The 22,694-nt window shown below is 51.5% G+C and overlaps 1 protein-coding gene across 3 annotated transcripts in view; it reads right to left on the bottom strand.

Annotated features, from left to right (window-relative positions):
* ADGRA1 (adhesion G protein-coupled receptor A1) overlaps positions 1-22,694 on the bottom strand; it is a 300,070-nt gene that overhangs the window by 51,280 nt on the left and 226,096 nt on the right. For all 3 annotated transcript variants that reach the window (XM_027840488.1, XM_027840489.1, XM_027840490.1), the window contains 4 exons: positions 22,262-22,496; positions 20,927-21,135; positions 8,672-8,799; positions 7,362-7,485 (listed from right to left, as the gene is read on the bottom strand). In XM_027840488.1, the coding sequence (XP_027696289.1) occupies positions 7,362-7,485; positions 8,672-8,799; positions 20,927-21,135; positions 22,262-22,496 (696 nt within the window). The remainder of the gene's footprint in view (positions 1-7,361; positions 7,486-8,671; positions 8,800-20,926; positions 21,136-22,261; positions 22,497-22,694) is intronic.

Below are 22,694 nucleotides of genomic sequence, written 5' to 3'. Positions count from 1 at the left end.
TATGGGCCCTGTGTGGGTGCCATGTGGGTGCTGAGGGTGCCAGGTGGGCACCGTATGGGCCCCATGTGGGTGCCATGTGGACATTCTATGGACCTTGTGTGGGCCCTTGGGGGGGCTCCTGGGTGGTGCCCTGCTTGTGGTTGAGGTGAGGTTACCATGCAATTCCCATCACCAGCGGAAGAGCCTTCTAGGGAGAGTCTGGCGGCCTCAGGTCTCTATTCTCTCCCCTTCCCACAGGCGGTCCCTTTGTTCCCACACAGCCCTCATAGTGACTGATGGGAGCCCCAGTTTTACACTGTGTAGGTCAGCGAGTCCTGAGCTTAGAGACAGAACAAACTGGAGGGTTGCCTGGTCCACTCTGTGCCCACCTACTATGGCCGCAGTTGTTGGAGACCTCCAGCAAGGGGCACCTCCCTGCACCCAGGGCCAACTCCTCCATGTTGGGATAGCTCTAATGACAGATCTCAGCCTCATGGAACCAGAGCTTGGTGGGGCCTCAGAGACCCTCCCATTTTATAGCTGCTGAAAGGGAGTGGCTGGCCCAGGGACACACAGGTAGTAAGCCTGAGAAGCAGGATCTGAACCCAGATCCTCTGACTTCAGAGCTTGTGCTCTTGGAAGGTGTCGTTGGGTCAGTCTCTGGAGCTACATTTAGCCTACAGAAGGAAAGAGTAGGGGCAGGGAAGAGCAGGGCTGACTGTTCTTCAGGTATTTGAAGGGCTGAGTGAATGAATGAGCACACATTGACTGAGCCCCAACCATGTACCCAGCAGACCCTGGGCCAAGAGAAGACAGTCTAGGCCCAGAAGGAGTGCACTGTCTAGCAAGGCAGTGCTGGCCAGGGAGGGACAGCGCCCTAGGGATGGCAATGGGCCATAGCACAGTGCATGATGCAGTCTTCCCAGGAATGACGGTGTTGATTGGATGGCTTCCTACAACCACGGAGGAAGGCAGGCCATAATGTGACGGGGCCGGGGTCAGGCTTTGGGGTGAATCAGTAACTGGGTCAAGTGTAGGGCCCTGGAATGGAGATGATGGCGTCAGACTTGGAGCTGGAAGAGACCTCCGAGGCCGTGGAGCCCACCTCCCTCATTCACAAGCTGAGGCAGATAGGGAAAAAGTGACTTGCCCACGGTCACACAACCAGGAGGTGTCTAAGGCAGGATTCACAATCAGGTCTCCCTGAGCCCAGGTCCAGCTCTCTCTCCACTGCACCTCCCAGCTGCCATGGCAGAGATAAGACTTTTTTCATTGGTCCCAGAGTGCAGACCTGGGGACGGTGGGTGGAAGGTGTGGAGGAAGATGGAGACGACATCAGTAAGAGACCCTAAGAGTGAGAACTGCCCCACAGTGGAATGGGCGAGATCCCCCTCTGCTGAGGGCTCTCTTACAGCTCTGACATCCTCTGGTGCGGGGGTCTCTGCCCCAGCCTGAGCTGGTTGGGATCATCCCTCACTAGCCTCCAGGCTGGACTGCCCTGGCCCCTTCCTTGAGAATCAGGACCAGCTGGTCCCTGGGATGAGGCTCTGGACTGACCAAGCCAGCCAGCATGGATTCTTGTTCCTGACCACCTTCCATGAGGACATGGGCCCTGGTGTGGCCATGAGCAATGAGTGGGGCTCATCTGAGCGCCCTAGTGACCCCCAAGGGGGTCGCCACACTGCCATGCCCAGCAGCTGCCCCCTGATAAAGTGACACTCCATCTGTCACAGGCAGGACGCGGAGGAGAGGTCCTCATTACTATGGAAACGGTGAATTAGCTAACTGCGCAGTTTGCATCTGGAGTCTCCGTCTGATTCTACAAAATGAGGTAACCCTTGAGGCAGTAACCCAACATTCTGCAGTGACAAGGACAGCGTGGCTGTAAACGGAGAGCGCATTAGTGGCTGAGGGCCCCAGCCTGGCCCTCTGATGACCGAACACTGCGAGGTTCGTTTGGTTTGTCTCCAGAGGAAGCCGCGGACGGCCTGGCAAGGCCAGTTAGCAAAGTGACTCTGCTTCCTGGGACAACCTGGCAGAGGCCTCTTGGCTAAGGGGAAGAAGGTGGACTTCTAGAAAAAGCCTCCATCCAGGACCCAAAAGAAGGCCCACGGCCCAGCTTAGGCTGGTGTGAGCCAGAGAGGTGACCCAGGATTGGCATCTGGTCAGGCTGGGGCCCTCAGCACTCCAGTTTGGGGCAGGCAGGAACACATTTGTGCCCAGGAGTCTCAGCCCAGCTGTGTAGTTCCCCCTTCTGGGGAGGCAGTGGCCTCCCATGTCTCTGTCTGAGCAGCCTTGGGGCCAAGGTCTCTGTGAAGGTTGGGCCAGACCTCCCCAGGGTGCCTGTGGGTGAGCTGAGGCTGTGGGCCCCCGCCCCAGGCTGGCTTTGGGGGAGGAAGCTCTGGGCAGGGAGGAGGCCAAGCAAGGCCGGCTCCCCTCCTGAGAGCACTGATGATGACCATCTGGTGATGTTTATTGCGTCCTCTAATAGTTGTAATTAGCCCCTCTGTTGCCATAACAACTGTGGGGCCCCTTCTGTCACCATCAGTGTCCTGGGAGAGGTTGCAGGTGGGGCTGGTGGGGCAGCTCCTGCCTGGGGAGGACCAGGAAGGGCTCCTCTCAGATGGGCATGGGGTAGGGTGGCTCACAGGGTAGGTTGGTAGGGGGCTTGTTTGGCCAGCCACAGAGAAAGCCCCACTCCACAGCTGATGAAAGGTCCCAAGCTGTCTTGACTCTGGGCCCCCTCCTGAGTGGTTCTCCAAAGCTGGAAAGGACCCTGGAGTCCTCAGAGCAAACCATTTTCTATTAAAGTTCCTTTCCCCACACCCCCCCATCCCCAAAGGGTGCAGCACATTCCCCACCATCTACAACACCCTTGCCCTTTTTTTTTTTTTTGGCAATTGGGGTTAAGTGACTTGCCCAGGGTCACACAGCTAGTAAGTGTTAAGTTTTTGGTCTGAGGCAGGATTTGAACTCAGGTCCTCCTGACTTCAGGGCAGGTGCTCTATCCACTGTGCCACCTAGCTGCCCCCACCCTTGCCCTTTCTGTAGGTCTCAGGAAGCCTGGTGTCCTTGGGGTCCAAGAGCCCAAGCTACTCTGGCAAGGGGCATGGATGAGCCCTCGCCGGTCCTCTCCCCCACAGGGTCTCCCCAGGGCTCCATGCATGCACTGGCTGCCAAGCACCAACAGATAGAAACCATTTTACTACTTCTCGGTGGTTCCCAGGCCGCAGGCAGGGTGGCCAGCCTCTTATTTATCAGGAAAACACTGGCTTTCTTTTCTGGCGATCTCACATTTTTTCTGTTTTCAGGGTGTGAGGAATGAAGGCATCATGACCCTTCCTGGGGCATCATGAGTAATAGCTAACTATGCCCCAGGCATCATACAGATACAACAACCTGGGAGGAAGGGGCTACTATAATCCCCATTTTATAGATGAGGAAACTGAGGCAAACAGGGTGAAGTGACTTGCCCAGGAAGAAAGTGTCTGTGGTCACATTTGAACTCGGGTCTTCCTGACTCTAGGCCTGGTGCTCTGTGCATTGTGGTGCCCCCTGGCTGCCTCCATCATTAACAGGTACCAAACTGAGTTCTAGAACTGGCAGCTCTAACCCAGGAGAGCTGGGTTTGAACCTGGCGATGCCTCTTACCAGCTCCGTGACTGAATGAGTCTCTTAATTTCTCTGAGCCTGTTTCCTCAACTGTCAAATGGGGCTTTTGTGAAGATGGCCCTTGGCAAAATCATCTTGATGACGGGAAATCGAGTGCCCTCTTCCCCCCACAGTGGCTGCTGCAGCCCGGGAAGCCTGCCTGCCCCCTTAGTGGGTGCTGGGGAAGCTTGTTACGACCTGGTCACTCCATGAACTCTTACACTGGCTAGATTTTGTCTGAACACAGAGTGCAGGGAGAACCTGGCATTGGCACCAGCTCTGGGGAGGGCACCCACAAAGCAGCCCCTCTGAGCAGGTCCCAGCTGCTGCAGGCCATCCTCTCAAGGTTAGAGTTAGGGTGTCACTGGCCAGAGAGGGTGGGCAGAGAGCTTCCTCCCAGCTGGGATTCCTTTGCTCCCCCTAGTCAGACACAGAGACCATCATGTCCTTGACCTTGCCCTCACCCACAGATGCACCACTTCCATGTTAGGCACTTTGAAATTCCCCGATCTGATCACAATCTTTTGGCCTTCCACCTCTCACTGCTGCCTTGTGACCCAAACCCTGTTCTTTTTCCTCACTGCGTCCTCGGTCTCCTAGACCATCAGCTGGCATTGGCCACACCTTCCTCCCTTCCTTGCCCCTCTAGACTCCTTGGGGAGCTGCCCTCTCGAGTCCCCGGCCTCCTTATCACCTCACAGATTGCTCCCCACCAAGCCTCAGCCTGAGATTCCTGCTGCCATCTGTAGCGATGCTGTTGTTGAATGTAGCGATAATGTTGATAAAGGTGGAGAAAATCACATTATGACTGGATTTGCCACAAATTTATGGGACACAAGCCCCACCCCCTGGGCCCTCCCTGCTGCCGGGCAATCCCACTCTGCCTCCCTCATCTCCCACTCTTCAAACCTCTTTGTCCCTCCTCAAGTCTCCCATGGCTCCCCTTTTCCTGCTCTCCCAGCAGAGACCCTGTCCCTTAGTTTACAGAAAAAGTGGAGCCCCTCTTCTCCCCTCTTCCTCATTTCTCATCACTCAGGTGCCTTCTGCCCGTCTCCTCCTTCAGCCCAGTCTCTCACCAAGAGGCTGCCCTTCTCCTTGCCAAGGCAACCCCTCAACCTGCTCAAATGGTCCAGTTCCATCCTGTCTCCCCTGCAGATTGCCCCCTCTCTCCATCACCCCCACTCTGCACCTTATCTTCAGTCTGTCCCTCTCCACTGGCTCCTTCCTTCCTGCCTACAAACATGCCCCTGTCTCCCTGATCCTGACCCACCACCACGCCCTTCTATCTCTTTCTCTATCCTCTCTAAGAGGGTTAAACTCCAAGAGAAGACCACCCCACCAGCACCTCCATTTATTTTATTCTTATTCTCTTCTTAACTCTTTATAATCCATTTTCGACCTCCTCGTTCCCCTGAAACTGTGCTCGAAAGTGACCCATGATCTCTTAGCTGCCAGATCAAAGGCCTTTTCTCCATCCTCTTCTTTGACCTCCCAGCAGCTTTGGACACTGTTGTCACTCTCTCTTCTCTCTGGGTTTTCAAGGCACTCCTTCCCTCTCATCCTGGTTCTTCTCCTCCCTCTCTAACTGTTCCTTCTCAGTATCCTTGGTTGGATCCTTCTCCAGGTCATGCCCTCTATCCATGGGTGTCCCTCGGGGTTCTGTCCTGGGTCCTCTTCTCCCTCTATCCTGCTTCCTTTGGTGACCTCATCAGCTCCCATGGATTTCATGACTATCTATGCTGATGATTCTCAGATCTACCTTTCCTGCCCCAAACTCTCTGCTGACCTCCAGTCTCTCATCTCCGTCTGCCTTCCAGACATCTTAAACTGGATGTCCAACAGACATCTTAAACTCACCATTCCAAAATAGAACTCATTCTTCCCCCCCCCCCCCGCCAAAGACTTTCCCCTCTTACTTTTCCTATTACTCTCAAGGTCACCTCCATCCTCCTGGTCCTTCAGGCTCCCCACCTAGGAGTCATTCTGGTCTCACCATCTCTCACTCCCTAGATTCAATATGGTGCCAAGGTCTGTCAATTTCACCACTGTAACAGCTCTTGAATAGGCCCCTCCTCTCCTCTGATGCTCCCCCCACCCTGGCGCAGACCCTCATCCTCTCACTCCTGGACTATTGCAATAGCTGCTGCAGAGACTGTCTACATCCTGTCTCTTCCCTTTGCAGTCCATCCTCCACTCATGTCTGGCCACATCATCTCTCACCCTCAGTACATTCAAGTGGCTCCCTGTGGCCTCTAGGGGCAAACAGAAAATAGTTTATTTGGCATTCAAAGCTCTTCATAACTTTACCCCCTTCAACCTTTCCAGTCTTCTTACAGGATCAGCTAGGTGACACAGTGGATAGAGTGCTGAGAGGCAGACAAGAAGACCCGAGTTCAAATCCAGCCTTGGATAGTTATTAGCTGTGTGACCCTAGGTAAGTCACTTAACCTCTGTTTGCCTCAGTTTCTTCAACTGTAAAATGGGGATAATCATAGCACCTCCTTCCAGGGTTGTTGTGAGGACCAAATGAGATAATAATTGTAAAGCACTTAACTTGGCATAGATTAAGTGCTATATAAATGTTAGCTACTGTCATCATCATTATTATGAGATGACGCCATGAGCTGGTGTCCTCCCCATCCATCTCTGGACTCTGGGCACTTTCTCTGGCTCTTCCTCATGCCTGGGACACTCTCCTTCTTCCTCTCTGCCTCCTGGTTTCCCTGGCTTCCTTCATCCCCCAAATGACTACAAGAAGCCTTTCTTGGTTTCTTCTAAAGCTATTCCCTTTCTGCTGTTGTCCTCCCCAACGTATCCCATACACATCTTGTTTTTACAGTTATTTACATGGTGCCTCCCCATTAGATCGGGAGCTCTTTGAGGGCAGGGACTGTCTTTTGTCTTTCTTCGTATCCATAGCACTTAGCACAGTGCCTGGCATACAGTAGGTGGTTAATAAATGCTTGTTATCTGATTGACTGACTGGTCCCTCTCAACAACCCTGAGAGAGCAAGAGAGGCAGAGACAGAGAGAGGAGAGGTGGTGGCATTGCCCCTGGAGAGACAACAATCTGAACCTCAGCAAGGACAAGTGACTTGGGCAATGTCACACAGCTAGTTGATGGCAGGACAAGGGTTTGAACCCAGACCTGCAGACCCATAAACGGCCCCAGCAAGCAGACATAGGGCCAGGAAGCTGTGAGTTCAGCTTTTTTCTGCCACCCTGGGCTCATTTGCACAATTGAATCATCACAAATCTTGGTTTCAAGTTCTCTGGGGTCCAGACTGACCCTCCCTGGGGGCTTCAGAGCTTCCTGCCTCCCCAACCAGAGTAAACTGCCACCTTGTCTATTGGGGTGACACAGACTTGGGGTCCTAGTGAGGGACGTCGAGAGAGCAGCCACACGCATGCTCCTTAGGGCCCTTGAGGGCAGAGGTTCAGGGCTCCCACCAGCAGGCTTGTGGGGGAGGCAGAAGACCCCAATGCTGGGCAGTGTCCCTTCAAAAGCAATCCAGCCTGGAGTGCCTGGAGCCTGGTTCAGGATGGGCAGTCAGACCAGACTTGCCTTCAGAGCCCCAACCCAGACAGAGGCACAGGGGAGAGACACAGCTATGGGCTGAAAATGGCCCTAAAGACACCGAGGAGGGGGAGGTACAGAAACATCCCACACCTGCTGCTCTTGCCCTAGGGCTGAACTTCCGGAGAAAAGTGAAGAGAATTCAGATACTTACAGCCTGGCAGACAATAGGGTACTGGGTGCGATTGATGCCCCCAGCAAAGACAGCAAAGGTGAGGGCCGTGTGGAAGGAGAAATTGAGAAGCATATGCCACCCCTTGCGGCTGATGCGGATTGTGCTGTGAGGAAGAAAGAGCAAACAAGTTAGTGTCCCATGGCAGAAGCAGCAGGTGGTGCCACAGTGAATACAGTGCTGGGAAGCCTGGGTTCAAATCTGGCCTCAGACATTTGCTAGCTGGATGACTCTGGGCAAGTCACTTCACCTCTTCCTGCCTCAGTTCCCTCAGCTGTAAAATGGGGACAAAAATAGTACCTATCTCCCAGGTCTGTTGGGTGGGTCAAATGAATTCATATTTGTAAAAAGAAAAGAAAAGAAAGCAACAACAAAAATGCTTAGCACAGTGCCTGCGCTAAAAGCCTGGTGGGGATTGGTCATGGAGATTGTCTGCCAGGCCCAGGCCTCGTTGCCGGTCCTCTCATAGCTGACTCCAGCCTGGATGAGGACTCTAAGGCCAGTCCAGATGATTCTAGCACCACATGTGGCATGGAGGTGATGCTGGGGTCACGAGGGCAGGGCCAGCAGAGCACAGAACTGCTCCTGCCAAGCTGAGAGGCTTTAAGGACAGCTCTAGTGCCAGGCAGGCCCAGCCCAACTCAGTGTGGGGGCCTCATTGCCCACTTGTCTCCCACAGAGTCCTCAATTTAGAGCTGAGAAGGGCCTGATGGGCCAGAGTCCAACCCCCACCCCCATTTTACAGAGGAGGAAACTGAGACCCAGAGAAGGGACTTCTCCTCCTAAGAGTCTGTGATGGGAATTCAAATCAAGGTCTTCCTCAGGATGAGTCCTCTAAGGCAGGGGACCTAGGAGCCAGTCTGCAGTGTTTTGGGATCAGCCAAGCCCTGTTCTTACAGAAAAAGGTGCCTCCTTGTTCCTCCCCCTCCCCGGCTCAGTAAGGACTAGCAAGGTGGCAAACAATGGCCCAAAGTCACTTAATTTGACTCAGAGCTTTAATTGGGCTGGAAAAATTGGGGCTTCATCCCAGAGACCCACATTTGGAGGGCATTGGAACAATAGTTGGTAGCACCTAATTAACTGGGGGAGATAACGGGAAGTAGTCTGGGGAAGGGGGCCGGGCCAGGCTCTTCCCCGCCCCACCCTGCTCTGCTCTACACTCCATCCTCCCAGATCCGCAGCCTCCCTTCCCGCATTTCACTGAGGGGAGCTTCCGGGCACGCACGATGCCTCCTCTTGTACCCAGTCCGACAGCTGCCGGGGATGGGCCTGGGGTGGTGCCGACGCCTTACCTGTGGTGCACGATGTAGGTGAGGATGGAAGCAAAGAGGCACAGTAACATGACGGCGGTGCACGCGTAGACCACGGGGTGCAGGAATTCCCCTGGGTCCTCGGGCAAGGAAAGGACTGTCTTCAAATCCTGTCACAGAAGGAACACCACTTTAGCAGTTGTCAGGCAGGCCTGGGCTGCAGGGAGCAGAGCCTGCCTGCATCACTTCAGGAGCCCAGGGGCCATGCTGCTCAAAGTGCTTCCCAGCCAGCAGATTCAGGCAGGGCGGAGGAAGCATCGGCCAGCCAGGGAGTGAACGGACATTCTTTGAGAAGCCGCCACGAATTGGGGAATGCGGGGCATAGATGGCGGCGGGGCGAGGCACCGCTGCTTCTGCACTGGCCTGAACCTGGGGGTGGGGGAACGGAGAGAGGCGGGGAGGGGCATCAGTCCCTGACTCTGGAAGACCACTTTCAAAGTGCAGCTTTGCATGTCAGCAGCACAATTAGGGTTAGGCAGAAGAAAGACCCGTGGCTGTAGGTAGTTCATCTGATGTGGTGGGGCAGGGCTTTGAGCCTGTGTTCAGCTGTGGATAAAGCCCTTGGGGAAGCCATAGAGAACACTGGCCATCTCACCAGACTCCCCTTGCTCCTTCCGGGAGGAGGAAGTTCAGCTGGGGAAAACCCTTCGGTGTGGCCTTGGACCAGCCCTGAAGATGGACAAGCCCTGCATCTGCCTATTCTTGTTGCCTCCATTTACTCTCTTCTCACTTCTCAACCCTTTGCAAAATGGCTTCTGACCTCATCGCTCAACTAAGACTGGTTTCCCAAAAGATAACGACAATAATAATAAAGTGGCAAATCCACTGCCTTTTCTCCCTCCTTCTCCTTCTTGACTTTTGTGCTGCATTTGCCATTGTTGACCAGTCACCTACAAGGAAGGGACAAAATCACCAAGAGTTTCAGAGGATGGAAAGGAAGGGCCCTGGACCCAGGGTTGACATTTCTCTACTGTTATCCAAGAACAGTCATTGGGGCAGGTCGGTGGTAGTCCTGCCCTCAAGACAATGGTGCCAGACAGTGGCAATGCAATGAGAGAACCTTGAATTCTAACATCAGGGGGCTCTGAGAAGTCCAAAGTCACGTGGCCTGACTCAGGGACAGAGCAGCAACATTCCTATCCTACTGGTCAGTCACAAATCAGTAAGCTACAGGAGGTACCCAGAGGAGTCTTAGGGATGTTATCTCTGCACAGTTCTTGTTAAGACAGGCCAATGTGATACTGAAATGGACATCTTGTCCCAGGATGCTTGTGGGCCAGGATATCTGAAAGGCAGAACCCAGAGAGATGTGCATACTTTAGAAAGGAGAAGGACTCTTCCATCTAGACAAAATGAATTTCAGGAGAAGCCATGAGTCACATTCTCCCTCTGTTTTTCCATGAAATTGTGAGCTAAGATGGATTCTGAAAGTGTATGATGGCTGAGGTGAGAAGTACCCTTGTGGTCATCCCTAAGAGCCAGTTCTTCCATTGCCACGGCCCCTGTTTCTAGAGAGAAGACAAAGAGAAGCTGGGAGCATCAGAGACAGCTGTGATGTCCGTGATCCCCAAGAAGATGGCAAATTGCAGCCCATTCCACAAGATCAGCATGGTGAGATAAAAGGGTCCACATATAGACTGTAAGCTCCTCTAGGGCAAGTATTGTGCCTTAGACTGCTCTGAATGACTGGAGAGCCTAGCACAATGCTGGGCACATAGCAATGCTCCCATTCTTCTGGGTCCTGTGACTCTGTTGGTGTAGGAACACCCTCGCCTGTAGCAGAGCCCTCCCAGGAGCACTGGTCCTCAATGGTCTGGGGCTGAAGGTCCATCATTAACCTGAGTCCCAGGATTGGAGCCTCCCAGCTTGGCTGGACCCATCAGAACTTGTAATTGATTCACTGACATGGCCTTTGAGATCCCAGCATCATCCCCTTTGGCCCACCATGAGCCATCGGACGGGGGACCGGCAGAGCACAGTAAATACACTCCACCAGTGTCTATTTGAGTGAATGAATAATGAAGGGAGGACAGGAGGCGACATGAAGAGAAAACAAAACAAGGAAAACAGGGTTTTGACTTCACACTCTCCCTCTGTGTACCCTTGGGAAGGCACATTTGAGCTTAAGCACCTGTCTTGTTGCTTCAAAGGCTGCGATAAGCATCAGCATGCTGCAGTCTAGTGATAGCACCTGGGGGTGTGCTGTACAGTGATGACAGAGACTCTCTCAGGCTTATAAGGTGCTTTCCTCCCAATTGCCTGGTGATGGCTGAGAAAGGGTGTGGTGGCAAACGTTTAACAACCGGCTCTCAAAAATGGAATGCCCTTTTAAGTTTAATTTGCATTATTAACATTTTCTCCATTACTTTCTTAAGTCCAGAAAGTCCACCAAACAATATATTAAGTCCTGATTTTCAGTGTTTGCTTATTTCTGAAATGTAAGTACTTACATTGAGAACCTAACAATAAATTCTCTTGAGCCAGTAGGAGCTGGCTCCAGGACAGCCCTGGGTATGTGGTATAAATATTCGTATCCCTCATTTTGGAAAAGAAGCAGTTGAGGCCCAAAGATGCTGTGCTGTTTTCTCAAGGCCCACTGGCTAGTGAATGTCCAAGCCAGGATCCAAATCAAGGAGTCTTCTGACTGAATGACCAACATTCTTCTCTTTCCCCTTCCCACTATACTTTCTCTCTATAACAGTATATGTGCATGTTTCCCTATGGGAGACTGAGAAAATTAGTCATCCAGTTATTCAGAATGGGTGAGGGAACTGGTGAGGTAACAGAGGCCTTTGATGGGAAGGTCATAGTAGTATGGGAAATCAGAGGTCAGATACCACTCTTCCAGGCCCCTTATTTTATCCTGTTGCAAAGACTGATTTGGAGTTGAATGCACTGCCATGATCCTCAGAGAGCAGAAAATGGCTTGATCTTCCCATCCAGGAAGGATGACTGATATTTGGGATTTGGGACTCTCCTGCTTTGCCCCCAGTAGCAGGTCATGACCATTAAAATTGATGAAGAGAAAAGAACATGGAGTAGCATCCCTGTCATGTTGACGTGAGTGTGTGGTTGACTTTAGTGTCCATCTGTCCTCTTCTTGCTTCAAAACAGAAACAAGTGTGTGATGACTCCATGTCTCTTCCCTCTCCCTATCCCAGTTCAATCTGTGAGTGCTGGGGCCATAATGGACTTGGGCAAGGGCCCTTCCTATGGTCCCAGTATCAAAACCCATGACTTCAACACACTTCAGTTCTGAGGAACTGGGGTTTTTCAGCCTAGGTGACATGAAAGCTGCCTTCCAGCATTTGAAGAGATCAGGTAGGAAGATTAGGTTTGTTCTCTTTGGCTGATCTAGGAGCCATGGGGAAAACTGCCCAAAAGGCTGATTTAGTCTTGATGCAGGAGAGAACTGCTCAGCAATTGGAATCATTGAGTCTGTCCATTTCAGGACTGGAAGGTTCCCCTTACCCTCCAGTCTAGCCCCTACCCAGAGGGAATCCCTACCCCAACCTCCCCAGCCTCTGCTTGAAGACCTCAAGGAAGACATCCTCTGTCCAAAAGGGGAGTGAGAGGGCTACCTCAGGAACTATCTAGCATCCTCACTGGAGGGCTCCAAAGACTGGAGGCTATTGCAGGATGGCTTTCCAGGAACGATGTAGAGGGCGTCTTTATTCAAATATGTGTTGGCTCCTGAAGTTGCTTTCAACTGTGAGCTATGAGGAGTCTGTGAAATTCAGAGCCCTCACTGGTTTCTCTAATTCTCCTATTGAATATTTTTTGGGGGGAGGTTGGAGATAAAGAGAAAGAAAAGGAAAGTGGTCAAATGAAAATTGCAGGCTCTTCTTGAGACTACTGCCTAGCACACAGGAGGCACTAAATAAATGCTTGTTATTGGATTGATTGATCATTGGCCATCACTTCTCACTGACAAGGAAAGGACTGGGATATCAGAGTAAGAAAAGGATTCCTACTCAAACATCCCTCCCGAGTCCCTTTTTCTTTGGGAAGACCTCTTAGGTCTCCTGGCTGGCCTTTGTGCTATGCAGGGGAGATAAGCTACCATCACCTAGGATGGGGCTGGCTGTAGGCCTTCAGATGCATGTCTTAGCTTCCTTAGTTCCTGGCCCCCAATCTGCAGAATTCCATGATCTCAGAGCTAGAAGGAACTTTAGTAGCTGCTGGTCCAAGAGGATACCCTCCCCTACCCCCTACCCTCTGATAGTTTCTTGGTTCTGTGTAAGGAAGAAGTCATTGCTGGAAGCCACACAGAGAAAAGATGCCCTCCGAGGTCACCCACACCACTTAAAAATAACCTGGCTGCTTAGGAAAGTTTTTTTTTAATATTGAGACTTAATTTGTCTCATTACAGATTTTGCTCATTTTTCCTTGTTCTACCCTCAGAGGGCAAATGGAACACATCAACTATCATCTTTATGACTGCCCTTCATTCAAACACTTGAATGTACAGGCATGTTACCTGTATACACACATATATACACTCATGCATGAAATATAAAACTGATGTGCAATAAACACAGATAGCCACTCATATTGCACGTTGATCTGAATTCTCCACTCGACTGGAAAATGACATTTCTAGGAGGAGGTTGGGGAAGGTGACTAACAGTCTTTCAGAGCTGATGCCCTGGAGGCAAGGGCAACCTACAGGGAGCTAAAGGGGGAAAGTGATGGAAATGCTCCTCTCCCTCAGCAGTCAGTTAAAGGGAGGCTGGGAAGGCACCATCAAGGCCTTTCTGCCTCTGTGGAGGAGCTCTCTTTCTGATGGTTTCTTGGTTCTGTGTAAGGAAACTGATTTGTGGGAACAAACACCAGAGGAAAGAACAGGAAATGGCCAAGACTGGTTGAGAGTTTAGCTTGGCTTCCCACCACAGGCTCGCCCTCTTCTGCAGAAGGGGTTTGGAGAAAATGCTCTTCGATATGTTTTCCAGGGAGTAGATTTCAAACCTAACAAGGACAGTTCAAAGCTGGGAAGTGTAGCACCCTGGACAGCTCCTCTACACCCAGATGAAGCTTTCAGGAAGGCAGGAATAACAGAAAGACACTTACACCTGATTCTCATTTACTCATAGAGATGAATGTTAATAAGTCCTGACATTAAGGCCTAACTTTGGGCCAGAGGCTTCTGGAGGAGGTAACCAGGAACTCGTGAGGAAGCTATTGCTCTACAGACTCAAACGGAACAGATGAGAAGGAGGAGGTCTGGGTGGGCCAGAGCCAGGGTCCAGAACCAAGAGGCTGTCCAGACCTGGGGAGCCAGTACAGCTGAGCTAGGAAGCCAAGCAATCTCGGCGGCCAGGGGCATTCGGGGGCAAATCCACATCAGGCGACATTCTGTTCGAGAGTTGTCCCACTTGCCTAGTGGGAATAGGATGGTTTGTGGCAGGGGGGGGGCAGGGAACAAGGGACCCTCAAGGTGCTTGAGGACAAGTCAGCAAAAAAGAGGCAGAATTATCTTGTCCCCTCCTTTGTGCTGTAAGATGAGACTGCAGTGATGTTACTGGCACAGTCAAACATCCATTTTTATAGTTCTGCTGATTTCATTAGAGATCTGTGATAAATTTCCCCTCTCTGCTTTTTTAATGATAATCAATTCTTATTGATCTGTCAACCTCTCCTGGAAGTATTCCCTTGGGACAAGTGGAAAGAAAGAGAGGCATTATTCCTTCACTTGGGCTCCAAAATCTTTGGACTGTACCTTGCATTCAGAAAGACAGAGAGAGCTTTTGCTTAGACTAAGGAGGCAATAACCTCTCTGTACTCTGCCCTGATCAAACTCCATCCAAAGGACTGGGCTTAGTCTTGGGAGCAACACTGGATGAAGGGCATTTATGAGCTGGCGAATGTCTAGAGGAATGTGCCAGAATAGGGAAGAGCCTGAAGTCATGCATAAGAGGATTTACTGAAGGAACTGGTGACATCTAATCCATAGAAGAGAAGACCTGAGGATGGGGTGGGGAACATGAGAGCTGTGTTCAAACATCTGAAGGCTATCTGGTGGAGGATGGGTCAGAATGGTTCTGCTTAGACACAGAGGAAAGAACCAGGAGAATTTGGAAAGAGGAGGAGAAGAGTTGCAGAAAGGCTGATTGAGGCTGGATGTCAGGAGGTTTCCTAACTCTCAGAGCTGTTCCAAAGTGGACTGGGCTGCCCCAGGAGGTAGTGGGGCCCCCTTGCCATTAGGATGATTAGAGATTGGATGTCACCCTTCAAACCTATTAGAGACTCCTTTGGTGTAGGGATTGGACCAGTTGCTAGTGTGGCTCTTCCCAGCTCTGGTATTCTGACGATACTCTGGCTGGGTTTTAGGATGACTGCCAAGGCACACAGGTGCAGAAGACATCCAGCCATCATCCACAGGAGTCCAGACCAGACAGCAGACACTCTCTTTCTAGAGGACTTCATGGAGAATCAACCCTTTGGATTATTCAGAAATGCAGAGAGAAGAAAACTATTCTCCTATTAATGGTGCCATCACATTTCCAAACTGAAACACATATCCCCCGTTTGTTTCTGTCCCAGTCAATTCAAATAACATTAAATGATTCCTCAGTGCAAGGTTATCTTGGCCAGGCAAACTTTTAAGATGGATGTAAATTCTATAATTTGAAATAAATCAAATATTGAATTGAATGACCAGTTTGAAGCAGAGAAGACTTTAGGACAACCCTTCTCTCTTCCACCATCTTCATCTGCTCAGGCTCCAGAGTTGCACAGGATTTGGAATTGGAAGGGACCTTAGAGGTCATCAGAGCTCATCCCTTCATTGTGCAGATGAAGAAAATGAGGCTTAAAGGGGACTTGCTCAAGATTACAGAAATGATAGCTGAGTCTAACAAAGAGAACTAAATCAAGGACTCCACCAGCTATTCTTTGGGACAGTCTAAATGCCTATGAACAGGGTCAAACTTTGCCCAAGAAAGCAGTTGCTTAATAGATAAGTGGCTAAAAGGTGAATCTGCTTTGATTTTAGTCTATTGTGCTGGTCTCCAGAATCAGTGACAGAAAAGGAGAAGCCTCTGAGCAGCTGGAATTAGCTTCCTTTCTAGAGACACAATTACTTTCATTAGAGGAAGCATTTGGGAAAAGTCAACTTTATTTCCTAACTGGGAGAGAAAGCAAAAAGAGAAAAAGCAGCTTCCTGGAAAGAAGGGGGTGTGACTTGTGACCATGATGCATTTCAAGAAATTATCACATTTTTTTCTAACATACTCAAACATGAAAAAAGCCATCACAAATTCCACTCAGGCATCCAAGACGGCCATTTTGTCCTGAGGCATAAAGAATGATGGAAAGTCTGTTGTTTCTGATAACAAACATTTCAGTCCTTGATTAAATGTGGATATTAAGACTACCTTTGCAAATCCAGACTTTCTCTGCCTTTGCTTCTTAACAACCCACTGCTGGAAATAGCCTAGGTAGAGAGCTGCGCCTCTGAGGTTTCCTGACGGAGAGTGCATCAAGCAAGCACCCCAGACTGGCATCCTCCATGAGGCCAAACACCTTTGTGGGCATATTATAGAGCCAAAATTTGAATAGGAGGAAGGTGAGGAAGATGAAAAAGCAGGGAAAGGGCCAATCGGTCTTCTAGGAAAGACACTTTGAACCTAGCTCCTCTTGACTCTTGAGAATATTGGCAAGGCTGTCCCCATGGACACTGGAATCTAGCTTTCCTGAATCACTTTTCAAAAAGTGAGAAGGCCCGTGTCCAATAAGACACTAAGAAACTTGAGAGTGGTGGCCACAGCCAGCCCACATTCACTCTGATGGATGACAGATGGAACCCACAGATGCTCCCTCTGGAGCCTAGAATGACCAACAACCTTTGTGCAGGGGGACAAGTTTTCCCAATGGCTGGTGAAGGCCCAAGGGCTTCGCTTTCCTCACTGATCCTGACTTCTCTGATGTCAAAACCACTATTGCAGCTGTTGTCTCCAGTATCTGGAACATCTGACCTCTGAACCCTGGAATATCTGTCTGTAATGCTGGCTCTTCCCCTGGAGAGTTCCTCCTGGGCCTCCATTTTGTGAAGGAACCCCGATTAGCCAGTCTTCATTCCCAGATCTGCTCCTGACTTCCCAGATCTCAAATACATGCCCAGCACCGGAAACTTCGTGATTAATCCTCACCCCCACTGCCCATGAATTTCATATCTCTTTTGTATATTGTCTTCCTCCATTAGAATGCAAGCTTTTTGAGGGCAGGAACTATCTTTCTTTTTGCTAATATTTGAATTAAGGCAGCTGGGTGACACAGTGAATAGAATGCCAGGCCTGGAGTCAGGAAGACTTGAGTTAAAATCCAGCCTCAGACTTTTACTAGCTGTGTGACCCTGGGCAAATCACTTAATCCTGTTTGCCTCAGTTTCCTCATCTGTAAAATGAGCTGGAGAAGGAAATGGCAAACCACTCCAGTTTCTCTGCCAAGAAAACTCCAAATGAGGTCATGAAGAGTCAGACATGACTGAAGTGACTGAAAAATACTTGAATGCTATATCTATCATGGCCCAGCACATAGTAATCACTCAATAAATGTCTGCTTCCTTCCAGAGGGGACAGAGGAACATGGGCCAGTCTGTTCTGGTGACATGGAGGGGGCTTGGAAGAGCTATCTGGGACAGCAGCCAGGCTAGCACCATGACGTGAACCTCAGCCTGAGATATCAAACTGACCACTCCAGAGCTATTCTTTTAATGATTGCTGCACCAAGTAAAAACTAAACAAGACCACAATAGGACCAAGAACACTCTCTCAGTGATCTCATCAGCTGCTAGGCAATTCTGGGAAATATTTTATTATGTTATTCATAAAACTTTATTAATATTGTTTGAACCTAGCTTTTTGTGGCTAGACCCAAAAGCTTACAGTAGAGGTCAGGCTGACCTCAGAGACCCTCACGGGAATCTAGATGGCTTCAGTGAAGCTTAGATCCCACCCAGTACTTCTTTGGGGTCTGCTCAGGTTTGACTTGGGTCCATCTCAAACTGACCTTCTCTGGAGACTACCTACTGCCTATGTGAGACCAATCAGGCAAATGTCCTTATGTCCTTGTCTGAACTCTGTAGGGTGTGAACCTCACAGAGACTCTGAAAGAAGCCACACTTTCTTCCAGCTCTCTCCTTCACTAAATAAGTGACCAAATACTTTTCTTTTGAAAACTCTTTAAGGGTTTGGTGTTCATTCTTGCAGCTAGCACATTTACTCCTCTTCATGGGTGATTCCCCAACCCCCATTTCTGTCCTTGGTCTCTTTCTGTCTCCACACATCTCCAGCTCCCTAGGGCACACTTTCAGCTGGATTCCCACAGGTATCTGAAGCCCAATATGTCCAGATCAGAACTCCTTCACAATACCTCTGGTCCAATTCCCACAAAGTGTCTATTTCCTATTCTGGTCAATGGCACCACCATCCTTCCAATTTCTGGAATTCCCAAACTTGTCTTCCTTTACTCTCTTCTTCCCCCTACACGGCCCACTGAGTCAAGCCCTCATTACTGCTGTCTCCCCACCATCCCTCTGCTCACATAGTGCCATCTGAGTTGAGGCTGCCATCCCCTCTCGATTCTCTATTTCTTTTTTGTCGAGGTTAAGTGATTTGCCCAGGGTCACACAGATAGTAAAGGTCAAGTGTCTAGTCAGAGACCAGATTTGAACTCAAGTCCTCCTGACTCCAGGGCCAGTGCTTTATCCACCGAACCACCTAGCAGTCCCCTCGATTCTCTATTGCAAGAGCCTCCATTCGTCTCCTTGGTGGCAACATCTTCACATGGAATTTCATCCTCCTGGAAGCTAACAAAGGGATTCTGCCAAAGTACAGATGTGACCATGTCACCTCCTTGCTTGATAAACTATAGTGGCTTCCTCTTGTCTCAGTATAAGATATATGCAGGCCTCTGTTTGGCATTGGAGGCCCACACAACCTGGCCTCAACCTACTTCCTAATCTTACTGGTAGCCAGGTGGTACAGTGGTTAGAGCACCAGGCCCAGAGTCAAGAAGACCTTATCTGGCCTCAGATATTGGCTATCTGTGTAACCCTGGACAAGTTACTTAACCTCTCCCTACCTCGGTTTCCTATCTGTAAAATGGAGAGAATAATAGCATCTACTTCCCAGGTTTGGGAGGATCAAATGAAATAATTATTAAAAAGCACTTAGCACATTGCCTGGCATGTAGTAAGTGTTATATAAAAGTTGTGTGTTATGATGATGATTATTATTATCATAATATTGCCCTCTTCATGAACATTACAGGACTCACATAATAGTTATCTCCCTTCTCCATGCCTGGATTGCACTCTCTCTTCACCGTTCCTTGTTAGAATCCCTGGTCTCTGTCCCAACTCGTCTGAAGCACCACCTTTCACATGCCCTCCAGTTCCAGATCCCCTCGTTTCCAAAGCTTTTCTGCCTAACTGGGTCTGTGCCCATTTTTTGTACAGATGCCTCCCTGGTCCAACGGCAGCTCCTTGGGGCTCTGGCTAGGTGTGCTTGCCTCTGTATCTCAGAGCCTATCTCAAGGTCTGGCACATAGTCAGGGCTTAATAGATACTTGCTGGCTGATTCACTGACAGCATTCACTCCAAACTGAGGCATCTCCCCTTGGGGCCAAGCAGGGCCCTTCTAATGATGGAGAATGCTCATTTTCAAAGAAATGCTCAGTTCTGCCCTAAGACAGGGTAATCAAATTCACACTGAACTAGCCAAAGTCAGGCACGTTGGGTGTGGCACCTGCAAGGTCAACCCTCACTTGGTTTAAAGAAATTGGAGGTGCCCCCACTCCAAACTCAATGGTGAAGGGGGAGCAGGGGCAGTCAGCCCTAGAGGGAAGGAGGCAGCTCCTTCTCGGCCTGTCTCCTTGGCCCCCTCAGGACCCTGGTACCAAGGGTTTCCCTGGACATTCCGGAGGGAAGCAAGTTCTGAGGGAGCTGGCAGAGGCCTGTATTCTAGTGTCCCCCCCCCCCAGAAGGCACTTGAGGATTGGCTGGTATTGGGCCGGTATCTGCCTGGAGCCCATCGGCATTCTGAGCACACCCAGGCACACACTCACACACAGCACACAGGCGAACACACAGACACACACAGCTCCTCTGCTGGTTCTAGCTGTGGAGTCACCCCACTGCCAAGTCTTTCCTGGGTTCTGTCGAGCCCTCCATGATAAAAGGCTGCCTCCCCTCCCCCACCTCAGAAGCAAACCTTTGGGCCTGTGGGGGTGGTAGGTGGCATCCCCAAGCTCTGCCCCCCAGCCTCTCCTCTCCATTTTGAGAGCAGCAGCCACTTACTCCGGGCTAACCTGGGTACCAGCCTCCTCCACCTTCTGCTTTCTCAATCCCCCTTTCTGAAGGCTCTGACCTGTGTGGAACCCCTACATAGTGGTCACTTTCAGAGCCTGGGGCTGAGAGTAAGACTGGGGGTGTTAATGGCAGGGGTCATGGTAGGGACAGATAACTGCTGCCGAGGAGGCAAGTGGGGTGCTTCTGGGATGGAGAGCCACCTCTGCAGCCCGACGTGGGTGTGCCGGCAAGCCCAGCTCCCCTTTCCCCACTCCCACTACTGAGAACCCTCTGCCTGAAGAACCCCTTCGGTAAAGGGCCCTTGCCCTCCGTGGTAGCCCTCATGTCAACTCCCAGAGTGAAGGAGCGAGGGAATGAAGGAGCAGGGGAGAGAGGGAGTGAGCTCACCGGCAAGACCAAAGCAGACTTGTCCAGCAGAGCGTGCGATATGCTTTTCTCCTGGTCGGCGGGCAAATGATTCACCATTGCAGCACGCCTGAGACTAATTAGTATGATCCTCACAGAACAGGGAGCCGGGCATAGAGCAGCCGGCCCCTGAGAGGAAGGGAGAGACGGGAGCCAGTCCCTGGCCCCAAGCCGGCCTTGCCCTCCTCGGCCCTCTTCTGGCCTGTGGAACCTGAGCCTGGGAGCGGGAGATGGGAAAGGGGCGGGGAGGAGCACCAGCCTCTAGGCCATCTGCCAGAAATTGCCTAACAGCTGACAGAACCCTCAGCTGGTAGGTGGCTGCTGGGGGCGCTGACCTTCCCTGCTTGCTGGGCTCGGGACTTCTCTGGCCCGGGGCACCCAAGCCTTTGGTGGGGGAGGCATGCCAGCCTCAGGGACCATAGGTCCAGGGGCTGCTCAGCCACTGCTGGGACCCCTTCAAATACACTGGTCTAGCCAACGGGGTGCCGGGCATTTCTGCCAAGTCATAGATACACACTCACCATGAGCACTGCAAAGTGGCCCCAGCGTGGGCACTGGAGGGTGAGGAGGTCTCCAGCTGAGCTGACTAGGTCGCACCCGTCTCCTCGCCAGCCTCCATGTCCAGCGAGAAGGTCAAAATCCCAAGTGGCTGCCACAGGGGCCAGCCCTGGAGCCCAGGGCCTCAGGCCGATGATGACTGGAGTGCTCAGGTTGCTGAGGCTGCACCCATCTGCAAGACAGGCAGGCGGGGTGGGGTCAGAGACCTCCTGAGACACAGGGGTTCTCAGCCCAACGCAGTCCAATGCCTGCCCCTTCGCCTCCCTCCCCCAGTTCGGGGCTCCAGGGTCAGTTGCCAGCCACCCCACTTTGGGAACTGGATGCTGCCGCTGGCCTTTGCTGCCCCGTGGCCTGCCAGGGACAGAAAGCCAGAAGGCTGGCCCCCTGATGACCCACGGACAAGGTGCCAGGCAGGGAGCTTCATCTTCAGCCAGTAGGTGGGAGAGGATGCTATCCCTCCCACCTCCCTGGGCTCTGCTTAAGATGCCACAGCAAAGCTCTCTCTGCTTCTCAGAAAGGGCCACTGGAGGGTAGCTGGGAAAGTGCCTCGCTTGTACTGAAGTCCTTGCATTCTCCCTAGGCTTAAAAGCCTGAAAGGCGCAGCTAATGCAAAGCCCCCTGGAACTTCCGGGGAGAGGCTCACGGGCAGAGCCAAAGCAGCGTCTGCCTTCTCAGAAACAGCAACAAGTTTGGACCAAGGCATTCGAGGCCTCACTCACAGATCCTGGGATACTGGGTAGGAGGCCCCCAGCTCCCGGCCCCAGCTCCCGGCCTGGACTGCCTTGGCTCAGTCTCGTGGTTGGCAGACTCAGCCTGGGTGCCCAGGGCAGCTCGGCTTTTCTCCCAACTCTCCACCGCTGCTCCTTTCGCATAAAGTTGGCCAGAGGTTGGCTTCTACCAAGCAGTAATGTTATTCCCCCACCCCCCATCCCCCACTCCCCATCCCCCACCCCCCACTCCCCTGTCGAGCTGCCCGGACCGCCAACGAAAGGACACAGGCATGTATATACGTATGTATCTATGCGTGCACACCTGTATATATATGTGTATGTATATATATGTGTATATATATATACTATATATATACATATGTATATGTATGTATGTGTGCATGTGTTTGTGCACGCATGCAAGGGGCAGAAGCTGGCTCTGATCTGGCTGGAGAGCCTTTGCTCTCGCGAGCTCCCCTCCCTCTCACCCCCTCTCCAGCTCCACCAGCATCCTGCGGCTCCTTCCCATCCTCAACTGAAGCCGGAGCTCTCAGTTCCACGGTAAGGATGATGCCCCCAAGTTCTTACCTATTTCCGCAAATACAGCTGGAGTGGCCACCGACCTCCGCCTCCCGACAGCCGCAAGGCTGGACCAGTGGCCCGAGCTGCTGCTGGGGAAGAGTTTCCCATTGCGAAAGACGATCAATTTCAGTTTGCAGGTGGAGTTATCAACAGATTGCCGGGCGGGGGCTCCGGCGAAGGGGGCCAGCCGGGGCAGATGGACTGAGGCGACCACAGTGACGCTGTCGGCCGAGGCGGCGTTCTGTACAGTGAGGGAGAGGGGAGGGGATGAAAAAAGGAGGGAGAAGAAAGGGAGAGAGAGAGGGAGAGGGAGACGTAGAGAGAAGGAGAGGAAGAGGGAAAAGAAGAGGAAGAGGGAAAGAGGGAGGGAGGGAGAGGGAGAGAGAGAGGGAGAGGGGGAGGGACAGGGAGAAGGAGAGGGGGAGGGAGAGGGAGAGGA

Source organism: Vombatus ursinus, unplaced genomic scaffold (assembly GCF_900497805.2).
Source record: "Vombatus ursinus unplaced genomic scaffold, bare-nosed wombat genome assembly UNPS02014845.1, whole genome shotgun sequence".
NCBI lineage: Eukaryota > Metazoa > Chordata > Mammalia > Diprotodontia > Vombatidae > Vombatus > Vombatus ursinus.
This window is presented reverse-complemented; position numbering and strand designations above follow the sequence as displayed.